The sequence below is a fragment of the Macrotis lagotis genome, chromosome X (genome assembly GCF_037893015.1).
Source record: "Macrotis lagotis isolate mMagLag1 chromosome X, bilby.v1.9.chrom.fasta, whole genome shotgun sequence".
Taxonomy (NCBI): domain Eukaryota; kingdom Metazoa; phylum Chordata; class Mammalia; order Peramelemorphia; family Peramelidae; genus Macrotis; species Macrotis lagotis.
The window spans coordinates 453,286,202-453,299,193 of NC_133666.1; the positions used below are offsets into that span (position 1 = coordinate 453,286,202).

The 12,992-nt window shown below is 35.6% G+C and overlaps 1 protein-coding gene across 8 annotated transcripts in view; it reads left to right on the forward strand.

The window, feature by feature from the left end:
• TMEM241 (transmembrane protein 241) overlaps positions 1-12,992 on the forward strand; it is a 178,036-nt gene that overhangs the window by 75,343 nt on the left and 89,701 nt on the right. For 4 of the 8 annotated variants that reach the window (XM_074203554.1, XM_074203553.1, XM_074203556.1 and 1 more), the window contains exons 11-13: positions 1,503-1,537; positions 7,884-7,953; positions 11,808-11,847. The exons of 1 other annotated variant lie outside the window; for it this stretch is intronic. In XM_074203554.1, the coding sequence (XP_074059655.1) occupies positions 1,503-1,537; positions 7,884-7,953; positions 11,808-11,847 (145 nt within the window). The remainder of the gene's footprint in view (positions 1-1,502; positions 1,538-7,883; positions 7,954-11,807; positions 11,848-12,992) is intronic. 3 more of the 8 variants (XM_074203555.1, XM_074203557.1, XM_074203558.1) reach the window with 1 other exon arrangement.

Consider the following 12,992-nt stretch of genomic DNA (forward strand, 5'->3'; position numbering starts at 1 on the left):
TCTCCTTTGGTACCTTTTTTTAGGTTTTTGCAAGGGAATGGGGTTAAGTGGCTTGCCCAAGGCCACACAGCTAGGTAATTCTTAAGTGTCCGAGACTGGATTTGAACCCAGGTACTCCTGACTCCAAGGCTGGTGCTTTATCCACTACACCACCTAGTTGCCCCTGGTATCTTCTTTTCTCCAACTGTCTTACAGTGAGAGTAATAGCACTGCAAACATCCACATTGCCCTCATTTCCTCTGTCTCAGTAGCTTTAAGTCAAAGTTGGACTGGTCTGATGCAGCATATTATTATTTATCCCTCTAATTTTTTTTTAGAAATAGAATCTTCATGTGACCTCTGGCCCTATTGGAATACTCCAGCCAGACATCTTTTTCTTGTCCCCACCTCTCAAGTAGAGAAGTCTATAGTTAGGACTTTCCATATGATTTTTTAAAATTATATATTATATCTGAGGCATACTGGTAAATGCTAGGAACATGCTGGTCAAGTTGACATGTCCAGTGTCTCAGTTCCTTTGAGTCATGTTTGATAGTGCTACCCCTTTTTATAAAGTAATCCATGCTTATTTACCTCCCCAAATTATCTTCTGCATATGAAGAGGACACAATGTTTTAAGCCAAAGAACTAATTATAATGATGATAATTTCTTCCAACTATTGGTCTCTTGATCCCAGGACCTAGAATTCAGGCTAGGATGATTAGAAAGGTAGTTAAGTATATTTTTGTGGGCAGGATTGGTTACTTAACTATACCATGTAAAATTGTTTCTCTGAAATAATGCATTTTAATTTTTAAGCATGGAACTTTAATAGATTTTCCCCAAAATAAAATAAAAACAAGCTGTCCAGAGTGTATAGATTCATGGTTTTACATGTAAATTTTTACTTATCTTCTTTGTACTGGAAATGTTCATGCTTATTGATGTTGGTTGAATTCATAATTTTAACAAAAAGAAAATTGAAGCATGACTCTCTAGTAAATTGGGTACTGCCTATGTATAACTTTCCACCAGTAGAATTTTTATCACTGGGGCTATATGGCTTCTTCTAGTTTAATAGTTCAGCAGTAATGGTCACCATGTTGTTGGCTTTTTGGTTACAGTATCATATTGTACTGATGATGAGTTAGTTGAGTATTCTATTAAGCGGGACAAAAAAAAATAATAGCACTGAAACCAGCCAGGAAATTTAGGAAAAAGGAGTAGAACTTGAAAGTCAGGGCAAATAAGTTTGTTTAAGTTTTCCAACTCTTTCAGTAAATGGGAAGTAGATGAAGAATGCTTAGGCAAAATGATGGTATATGAAGGCAAGTTAACAAGCATTTAAGAAATTTGTAATATATGCTGATTACTTTGTAAAGCCATAGAATATTATATATAACTAATAAAAATTTATCTTGGAGAATTTGCTTTGAGAAAAACTTTGATACTTGATAGAAAAGGTTAAAAGTTTCTTTTCACTTAATGAATTCATATGTAACACTTTGTTGTGTCTTTTTAGCATGGTCCTTTTGGCCTTTGCATCTCATCCCACAGGTAATGTGAAAATTACAAATTTTTTGATGTACTTTTATTTATTCCTTTATATTCTTTATGGTCAGTCATACTGCATTGGGATAGACTTGTGGTCCCAGGTCTTGTACTGGTGGTTTGGTCCTAGTGGATGGCTCTATACTACCTACCTATGGGACTTGATGCACAATAACCTTATCAGATCTCCATTTTTTTATCTGTAAAATCAGAGGATTAGGCTATGTGGCTTCTTCTACCTCTACAATTTAGTCCTAATGGCCACCATGTTGTTGTTGGTTACAGCAACATAATTATTAGACTACTGATAATGACATTGGGAACAAGTATCCTTTTCCTGGATTTCCCAGAATGCTTCCCAATGGTTGAGAATTGGAGTAGCATCAGAGACAGAAATGACAGTTTTTTAGTGTGACCAATGCTTTAAAGCTCATTAAGACAATCCTCATTGTTTACTTGGAAGTGAATACCATGCATTTTCTACTTCTGATGTTGAAACTATAATGGACTTGGGGTGGAGAGAAAGTGCCTCAGAGCTTGGATACCACTTTGAATGTGACCACAGCATGGTCCATTCTGCCAGCCTGCATTCTCTGTGATTCTCAAAGAATAAAGGTAACCTCACCCTGCCAATTAAACTTGGACATTGTCCTGCAGATGCTCAGTCCATACATCCATGATCTTTAGCATAATGCAGTATGTTGAATGCCAAAAAATTGACATAAATTGTTAAGCCAAATGATCCTTGCTAACATAGTGCACATCTCTATATAATGATGCCAGCCTTTACTTTTCAGAGCAAAATTTTTTTTTTGAAGGAGGGGTAAGTCTTCACTGGACACTTTCTTTTTGGACTCTATCCTGGCTGGAGATAAGTCAGCACTATTCTCAAACATCCTTAGAGATATCGTGATTCTTTCCCTTGAGATTGATTTGTTTGCTGCTTTTGAATGTTTAGCTATAAGAAGAAAGTTGAGCCAAAGGGATTCTAGGTGAAGAGGGTTTTTTTAGTGTGAAACTGAGGACAAACCCAGTTAATTCAAAACAATGTGGAACTTCCTGACCCAGGAAAACAGGAAGTGGTTAGATTTTTCTCCATCCTTACTTGCTTATAAAACCAGTTCTCAGGTTTTTCTTCTCTTCTCAGCCCACCTTCTGGACAATTTACTGTTCTTGAACATTTCCTTCCAGGGCTGGGCTGGGGAATAAAAAGAACTGAAATGTAAACTAGCTCATTTCGTAATTTGTTGACATTTCTGTTGAAAGCATTAGGGCAGGGAGGAGTTTTTTGTAATTGTTTTTTTATTACCTTTGGATTTAATTTATTTTCACTGTTTCTCTTCCCCTTTGCAATGCATAATCTGAAATGAGAGGAGATTCTCTTAGAAAACATGTGAAATAGGTGGCATTATTCCCATTTTATAGTTATATACTTACACAGAGGCTAATTGCCAATTCTTCCTTAGAGACCTTTCATAGAGGGACCTCTCTATGGATCATGGGGTTCAATCATAAGCTCATAGAGTTGAAATATGGAAAGTCATAGTTCAGGACACTATAGCACACAATTATGGAATGAGAGGAGAGTAAAAACTGCAAATACAGGGTTAGGAAGACAACTCAGTATCTCACATGCTCAATGAGAACTGATATTGTTCATTTGAGTTTGTGACTCTCTACCTAAAATTGGAAAAGGGGATAGAAATCATCTCTGTAAAAGACACAGCTCTTTCCCAATGGACTTCCAACTTTATCAGCTCCAAATTTAGATATGAGGAACTTAGTGATAAAATAGGGCAGTTACAACAAAGTAATGAGAGATGCCATTTTGTCAGCATATTTAATGAAAGTCTGAAAGAATTGTTGAAATTCTGAAAGACAAATATAGTAGTATTCCATCACAATCATATACCACAACTTGTTCAGCCTTTCCCTAATCTGCGATAAACACAATAATCTTAGAAAAGCATAGAAAGGGGCAGCTAGGTGTCACAGTGGATAGAACACTGGCCCTGGAGGATACAAGAGGGCCAGATTTCAAATCTAGCCTCAGACACTTAAAAATTACCTAGCTGTGTGGCCTTGGGCAAGCCACTTGATCCCATTGTCTTGCAAAAACCTAACCTCCCCCCAAAAAAACATTGAAAAATTTGCACAAAATAATGAAGAGAGAAATGAGCAGAAACAAGAGGACATTGTATATAGTAATAGCAATAAGAGTTTTAAGAATGACATTGAGAGAATAAGTTATTTTGTTTAGTATAAATACCCAAGTTAACTACAAAGGACACATGAAGAAAGACTATCTGCATCCAGAGAAAGAAGTGATAAATAGAAAAATGTATATGATAATTTTACATATATATGTATATACTTAATAAAGCCATCTCCTGGGGGGTAGGAGAAAAAGAGGAAAAACAATAAAAAAACTCTTCTATGTAAATTTTATATAGAAAATTTATTATATATGTAAATGGAATAGCAAATAATGCATAATAGATTTTCAGTTTCATGTGCAATCTTTTTTATTATGTTATAGGAATTCTTATTTTATTCCATAATTTAAAAATAAAATAAATTTTTTTTTAAAAAGACAAAGATCTAAGGATGGGAAGTTATTCCAGATCAAGGGATTAAATTGGGGAAAGGTGCAAAACCAAGAAATGTTATTGTATCTTTGTCTCCAAAGATTAGTATAGATGGGTTGCAATATAGAATTCATATGGGAAATAATAAGTAGATAGGGCTGAGAAGATAGTAGGCTTTGTATATTGTGGAATTCTAGGGGAAAAATTGTGTCTGGATATTTTTTAGTAGGCAGGGGCAGTCTGTTGAGTGATTTGAAAGCAGAGTCAGACACAATCAAAGACAACAATTTAATATGCATGTTGAAGATAGATTGGAGGGATAGAGAGTCTGGGAGGAAGAAAATTTTTGCATTTGTCTAGGAAAATGTTTAGCAGCAAGAATGAGACCAGAAAGGACAAGTTAGATGTCTGGGATTGTCCCAGAAGTCATGTGAAATAGCTAAATCAAGTGGTATTTTGCCCATCTTTTTAATGAATGATATGCAGAGGTTAAGTACTAAGACTAGCATCCATATCTCTTGAAATCTACTCCTCTACTTTTACATGTACCATTTTTTAATATTTTTTTGCTTTAGGTTTTTTCAATTTATTGGGGTTAAGTGACTTGCCAAGGTCACGCAGCTAGGTAATTATTAAGTGTCTGAGTTCGGATTTGAACTCAGGTCTTCCTAATAACTCCAGGGCCAGTGCTCTGTTTACTGTACCATCCAGCTGCCCCCTACATGTACTGTTTTTGAAAGGTAGAGTTCCAAAATATTTCATAGATAAAGATTTCATGCTCACCATCTAATAATGTTACTTAAAGTGAGGATTATAACTTCTATTATATTAAGTGTTTAATAAGGTAATTCTTTTCTTCATAATTTAACATTTTTCCTTTTTTCTTATTTTTAAAAATTTAAATTAAAACTTTTTAAAATTAATTTTAAACATTATTTTTGATCATATTTTCACACCATTTTCTGTAATATCTGAAGGCAATATTTCATTCAGTAGTATATCTCCTTCCTTTTGGGGGAAGCAATGTAACATACTATTTCTTAAATTAATTTTGCTACTTTGTTTTTTATTTAATGTAGCATTTAAAATTCCTGGAATAATTACAATTCTACTTGATTTTTATCAGTTAGATGATTTTTATGCGCTTCCAAGATGTAATTGAAAAGACTAATGACAGAATTCCTTAAAATCTAGATAAGGATATTATTATGTACCTGTTTGAATAATTATATCAATTAAGAGCTCTACTCTTATACCTCACTATGAAGTGAAGATGACTTAAGTTTTCAAAGGCCAGAGAAATATGAGCCTTGACTAGTCCTACTAAGCTGGGGAAACCTGGTACATGCTAAGGACCATATGTGCTTCTGTCATCCATAGACCACCTGAGGGTGAGCTAAGAGAGGATTATCATTAGAAAACTGGTCATTAGATGCTATATTTGTCCAGTCTTAGCAACTCAAGAGGACAAGCTGTTAAAGTATAGAGGGGTTGTGATATGGTAATGAATATCCACATTGCTGAAATCATGGAGTCTATCAATTACAAATCACTTTCCAGGAACAAAGTGATGTCCATTGAGTAGTTATTGAATGATTGAACAAAATGCAATTCATGGATTTAATGAAATATTATTATTCTTTGAGAAACAGTGAATATGATACATATATAAAATCATGGAAAGATTTACATAAACTGATAGCAGAATGAAAAAAGAAAAATTTAAAAAAAGGATATATGACTACCAAAATGATATTGTTTGTTGTTGTTTTTGTTATTCAATCGTATCTGATGCTTCATTATTCCATTTCACATTTTCTTGGCAAAGGAAAGATTTGCCATTTCCTTCTCTAGATAATTTTACAGATGAGGAAATTGAGGCAAACAGGGTTAAGTGACTTACCCAATGTCACACAACTAGTAAGTTTGCTATCTGATTTGAAGTCAAGAAGATAAGTTACAGAATTACAAAGAACAAGAATAGCTCCAAGAAAGAGAGAGGAGAAAATAGCTCTTCTTACTCCTTTGCAAAGAGGAAAATCCACACATGTGTGATATTGCAATTATTTTGAATTTTTTAAAATATTGATTGTTTTTCTGATTGTTTTTTTCTATTAACCATTTTTTATCATAAGGGATAACTTTTTTAGGAAAAAGAAGGGGACATATCAAAGAAAATTCAGGCAATGGAAAAAGATATCAATCTAATTTTATATGTAAAAAAGTCATTTTAGAGGATTGGAATAATTCCTAAAATTTTAATAATCTCAAAATTGTTCAAGAATAGGTATAAGTACTTGAGAAGGCACCAGTGTCAGATGTGTCTAAAGCCCAATATCATTAACCTGGAGAAAAGAAAGCTCCAAAGAAATGTTATAGTTGTCTTCAAGTATTGAAAGGTTCTTTGGAAGAGGATTTGGAGGGGAGAAACTTAGGTTTTGTATAAGGAAATACTAACATTTAGGAAATACAAAGGGCTCATCTTCACTATTTTCAAACCAAGACTAGATATGTTACATATAATTACATGTGTTGTAGTAGGGATTCTTTTCTCCAATGTGAATTTTGCTATGTGACTGCCAATGCATCTTCTGAATCAAAAATTCTGTGATTCTTTAATCTTGTGAGAAAATTGTCTTAATTTTTTCTGTTCTGCTTCTTGAACCCTTAACTTTACTAAGAATGTCAGTCAACTTGACTGTGATTTATGCTATTCAAAAAACAACTTAAATAAGACAGATGCATTTATGTTTGATCAGGTTATGAAAGGATTACTGAATATGTATTACAATAAATATCTAATCCAAGTTCATTGATGGAACACTTGTAAACTTGCTTTTGTGAGCTTTACTCAGGAAGCAACACTTTATGATTATTCATATTATACCCATCCATCAATCTAAGACTCAGATTTTCTGAGGATCATAGGTCTGAAGGCAAGCTCCCTCAGAGACAGAAAAATTCCAGATTTGGAAGGAAATGCTCAGTTCTTTTTCTCTGGACATATTTGGAAGGGCTTAAAACATTTTAAAAAAAAACTCTTGACTTATTGTCTGTGACCGAGTTCAAATTCCATAGAGAGACACAGCCAACACGAATGAGTCTTTCCTATTCCACTAAATGGAACTAAAAGAATGAACTTACTTCAGTAGAAATAAATGTAGCCTTTGGACCCTGAAGTAAAACGCACACACACAGTATGCATCTAACTTGTTCTTTCTACTCTTGATTAAATGTGAAAACTTTGAAGGATGCTTGTAGAATTTAATCATGGAATGTCAGTTGTATAAGGACCTCATCTTCCTCATTAAAAAACTCTTTTGAAAAAATGTTCTCCACTCTCCTTTCCATTCTATACTAGATAAAACACCAATAAAGTCAGTAGATAGTTCTACATAATCAAAGGAATACTGGACCAATGACCAGCCAATTGTGTTTAATAATCACAGAGAAAGTTTGTCCATTATCTAACTATTTATTTTTCTATCTTCATTTATTCATTTATCCAATTATTTATTTATTCATTTATCTACTCTTATTTATCCATTTGTTTATTCATTCACTCATTTATCTATTTTTTCTATCTATTCATTTATTTAATTGCATATTTATTCATTTATCTATTCTTATCCATTTATTTATTGACTTACTCATTTTCCTTCTTCCCTTTCTCCCTCCTTTTCTTTCTCCTCTCCCCTCTTTTTTTCTTTTTGTTTGTTTATTTTTTTCCTGTGTTTTATGAATTTCATTGCTTTGTCCCTCAGGTGATCTTTTCAGGGCCCTGGAGTTTCCTTTCCTGTATTTTTACAGATTCCACACCAGTTGCTGTGCCAGGTAATCCTTAAGAAAAGAATCACCCCCCCATCCCCTAGGGAAAAAAAATCCCACTACTACTACATCTTCAAGAACTGACATTTAGATTATACTGTCGGGGCTGCTAGGTAGCACAGTGGATAGAGAACCAGCCCTGGAGTCAGGAGTACCTGAGTTCAAATCTGGCCTCAGACACTTAATAATTACCTAGCTATGTGGCCTTGGGCAAGCCACTTAACCCCACTGCCTTCCAAAAACCTGAAAAAAAAAAGAAAAGAAAAGATTATGCTTTCAATTTGGGGAAATACTTTACATCCATCATCTCATTTGAGCCTCATTTTATAGATGAGTAAATGAAATCTTGGTCTCAAGAAGACAATGACATCAGAGAGGTGATGCCATGAATTAAGTGAATTGAATTTGAATTGAGGGGGTGCTGGCCAAGTCATCAGTCTCACTTTCCGGGTCCATCTGGATTCAGTGACCAGATATTTGTTGGAGGTAGTCTTTGAACTCCTGGTCTTCCAGACTGTGATTCAGGACTCTATCCACTCATGTTACCTGATAACTCCAAATTTCTGTTGAAAAAAAGCCCATATAATCTGTTAATGTGTGGGTATGAGGAAGAAGAAAAGATCACTCAGTCATAGAATAGGCATTTTTTGAAGTTTCTCATCCATGATCAGCACTATGCTAGGAGCTTTGGGTTGGAGGATGGGAAAGAGACAGAAGATACATCTGATGCAATCTCCATTCTCAAGAATTTTACAATCTAATGTGGATAGTACAGAGATAGACCCTGCATGTTTATTTCATAACACCTGACCTTGACTTATGGGATCCTAGAATTATAGAATTGGAAGTTCACTTTATAAGTGAGGACACTGAACCCCAGAGGAGTGAAGGGGTATATTTAAGGTCATTTAGCTGGTTAGTAGTAAGTGTTAAAACTAGAATCCAAAATCTGCTAGCTTATAGTTTGCTGTTATTCAGTTATACTTGATGTCTTTACCCCATTTGGCAAAGATACATGAATGATTTGCCCTTTTCCAGATAAGTAAACTGAAGCAAACAGAGTTAAATTACTTGCCCAGGGTCACCCAGCTAGTAAGTGTCTGAGGCTGAATTTGAACTCAGGTTTTCCAGCTCCAGGCCTGGCACCCTATCCTTTGGGTCACTGAACTACCCCACTTTCTAGTTCAATGTTTAACTATTAGTTTATAGGATTTAGATTTGTACATCATTTAGTCTAACCCCCTCCCCACTTATTATATAAAAGAGGAAGTTGATGCCTAGAGAGCTTGTGGTTTGCTCAAGGTCAAATAGCACAGTTGGGATTTGAACCCAGGTTATAGCCTTAGAGTTGGGGACTTTAGAAATCATCAGCCTCAATTTCTTTCATTTTACAGGTGGGGAAACTGAGCCCCAGAGAGTTTAAGAGATTTGAATCCAGATCCATCTAGTTTAAATATAGTACTCTCTCACTGCACCCCCCCCACTATTAATCTATGATCTTTCTTCCCTATCTACTTCCTCTTACCTCTGCATCACATTTCCTCTAAAAGGGGTGGTATTTTATTGTTGGCAGACCCTTTAGTGTGGAAAGAAGTTCTTATTCTATAGGTACTCTTTTTTTTTTTTTTTTGCAAGGCAAAGGGGTTAAGTGACTTGTCCAAAGTCACACAGGTAATTATTAAGTGTCTGAGGTCAAATTTGAACTCAGGGTCTTCTGACTCCAGGTCCATGCTGTATCTATTGCACCACCTAGTTGCTCTGCCTCTCCACTATAGGCACTCTTCAACACTTTGAAGGAAATCCTGCTAAAAACATTAACACTGGCCCTGGAGTTAAGAGGACCTGAGTTCAAATATAACCTCAGACACTTAATAATTACCTAGCTGTGTGATCTTGGGCAAATCACTTAACCCCATTGCCTTGCAAAAAAAAATAACAATGTAATAGGGATGTCCAAATCAGTGTTCCAATTACCAATGTAATAGAAAGATACTGGATTTGGAGACTAGGGAACTGAGTCCCAGGACTAGTTCAGTCAGTCACTGGCCTTGTGACTTTGAACAAAGTCTTTTTCCCTTTCTAAGCCTTTCCAATATCATCTGTAAAAGAAAGAAGCTGCCCTCTAAGGTTAGATGCCTTCCAAGGCATCTGACTAATTGTATGACCCTGGGCAAATCACTTCATCCTCTTTGCCTCAGTTTCCTCATCTGAGTTTCTCTCAGCTAGAGAAGAAAGTGACAAACTACTCCAGGTTTTTTAACAAGAAGACCCCAAGTAGGGTCATGAAGAATTAGACGCAACTTAGAAGAGTTCAATCTATAATAATTGGACAACAGTGGCAAGACCTTTTAGATTTAACCTGATGATGTCATGAGCCCATTTTTTTAAGCCAACAAGTTATGAATAGCTCCTAGATAAAAAAAATGTCATGTACCTTGTTGAGTACATGTTGAGGTTCTTTTGTGTAATTAAACTTTTAACTCACTCTAACATCCCTAGTTATAGTTTTTTGGAAAGCCTGACTAGAATATCTCTTCCAGCGCCTACCAGATTTCTTAGTCAGTTTACTCTTAGCTATGATTGTAAGACATAATTGTTTAGTGCCACAGTTGCACATATGATTTTGTTTTCCTGGAGGAATTATTATTTGGCAGAATTACTAGCAAGACAAAGAAGGGAATGTCATGCCAATATTTCATTATTTTGAATAGAAACACAATTTGTGGCTCATTAGTGTTGCTTTGCTCTGTGGGATGACATCTTTGCTTTAATTTGATCTTCTTTAATCTGCTATTCCACACAATCTGACATACAAACTGCTGTTTTAAATTTTTTTTTCATTTATCCCCTGTGAGACTACAAAGGTTTTTCCAACTTTAAGAAAAGGGTTCCCTTCTCAAAGTCATGCTACAGATCTTACTGATTGTAAGCTCAGTTCTCAGGGGGGGATATATCATATACCATATGTGGCTATCCCCCATCCCTAGAATTCTCTTCCTATTCATCACTGCCTCCTGACTTCCTTGGTTTTCTTCAAGTCTCTGCTAAGATCCTACTCTTTAACATGATTACTTTCTCAATTAAATGTTAGTGTCCTCCTCACCTGTAATTGTCCCCAAATTACCCTTATTTATATTTGTTTGTATGTAATTGTCTTCCTCCTTAGGTTATGAGTACCTAAGAGACTCAGCACCTGGAGGGGGCAGCTAGGTAGCACAGTGGACAAAGTGATGGATTTGGAGTCTTTATGAGTTCAAATTTGGCCTCAGACATGTGACCCTGGGCAAGTCATTTAACATTGTTTACCTCAATTTCCTCATCTGTAAAATAAGAGGGAGAAGGCAAGGCATTCCTGTATTTTTGCCAAGAAATCCCAAAAATAGTATCAGGAAGAGTCAGCAAGACTAAAAAGATTAAACAAAAGCAACTCAGGATCAATTTTTGCCTTTCTTTTTATCCTCATCGTTTAGCATTGTTCCTGGCATATCTTAGGGATTGACTTGTTGACTTGATTTCTGTGACTCTAGGCAATCTATGATCTAAAGCTATGATGGGCAAAGTTAAATTAAAAGCCACTGAAAGGACTAGAATAGTGTTATTCCTTACTTTTCTCTTCTAGGCATCCTTTCAAGCTCCCTCATGAGGAAAATCTGATTTATTTCATATCTAAGCTCACTGAATTTTGATGATGGAGAAGAAAAAGTATTGAATTAGGTCTCAAAAGTCAGGGTTCTAGTCCTGCTCTCTCATTTTTGCCTCTCTTACTGTGGGGTAGTGACTTCAGATCTTTTGGACTCAGTTTTCCTCATTTCTTCCTTTATAATATTCATTAATAATCTTTATTATTCATTTTTCTACAGGTTTGAAATTTATGTTGCTTTCTTTATAGCCTCTCATGAGGTAGGTAGTGCAAAGCATTATTATCTGATACCTCTTTACAAAGGCGGGAACTGAGGTTCAGAGAAGTCATATAGCTCATGTCTGAGCCAAGACTTAAATGCAGACCAGCCAGTACCAAGGCCAGTGATCCTCTGAGTCACACTGTGATGTTAGGTGAATGACCTAAAATGATCTCTAAGCTCTTTCTCAGCTTTCTAAAAGTCTGTGATCCATTCCTATGAAGCCCTCCCCTGCCAAAAGTCAAGTACTCTACTTTTAGAAAATTATAACCTAAATATTCATTTTTTTAAAAAAAATCAGTTCTAAATCTTCTTTCCACTGGCCCCACCTCCACCCATTGAGAAAGCAAGCAATATGTTATCAATTAAACATGTGAAGTAATGAAAAATATTTCCAAATTGAAAGCACGAACTTATAGATAGGGAAACTGAAGGAGGTATCCGCATTGCCAAGGTCTAGAATTCTAAGCCACTTGACTTCTAGAACACTGCCTCCTTATGGAACCACTCTACTTTTCTGTTGTAAGCGAATAAATGATTTGTCTCCATGACTAAACTCCTCTAACTGTAAAGCTGAACCTCATAACCATGTCCGAGGCAATTCCGTCATAAACAAGAGGATCTAAGCTTCTGCTTCTGAAGGCAGATCTTTGTATACACAATTTCTCCCAGTTAGGGATTTCCTGGAGAAAGATTTTAATGCATTGTAAGTACAGTTGCTAGGACATCAAAATAAAAATTACTCCCCTTATCAAGTGGCATGTTCTCAGCATAGTCTTATATCTAATGATGATGTTGACGAAAGCGAACGTTATATGAGTAACTAGAAGGCACAGTGGATAGAGCACTGGGTCTAGAGACAGGAAGACTCATCTTCCTGAGTTCAAATTTGACCTCAGGCACTTACTAGCTGTATGACCCTGGGAAAGTCACTTAACCTTGTTTGCTTCAGTTCCCTCATTTGTAAAATGAATTAGAGAAGGAAATGGCAACTCACTCCAGGATGTCTGCCAAGAAAACCACAATTGGAATCATCAAGAGTTGAATACAACTGAAGTGACTGAACAATGACAGAGAAACCTAGGACATTAATAGCCTGGCTAAAATGCTTATATTCTCCTTTAAGCCCAATACCATACATTTGGC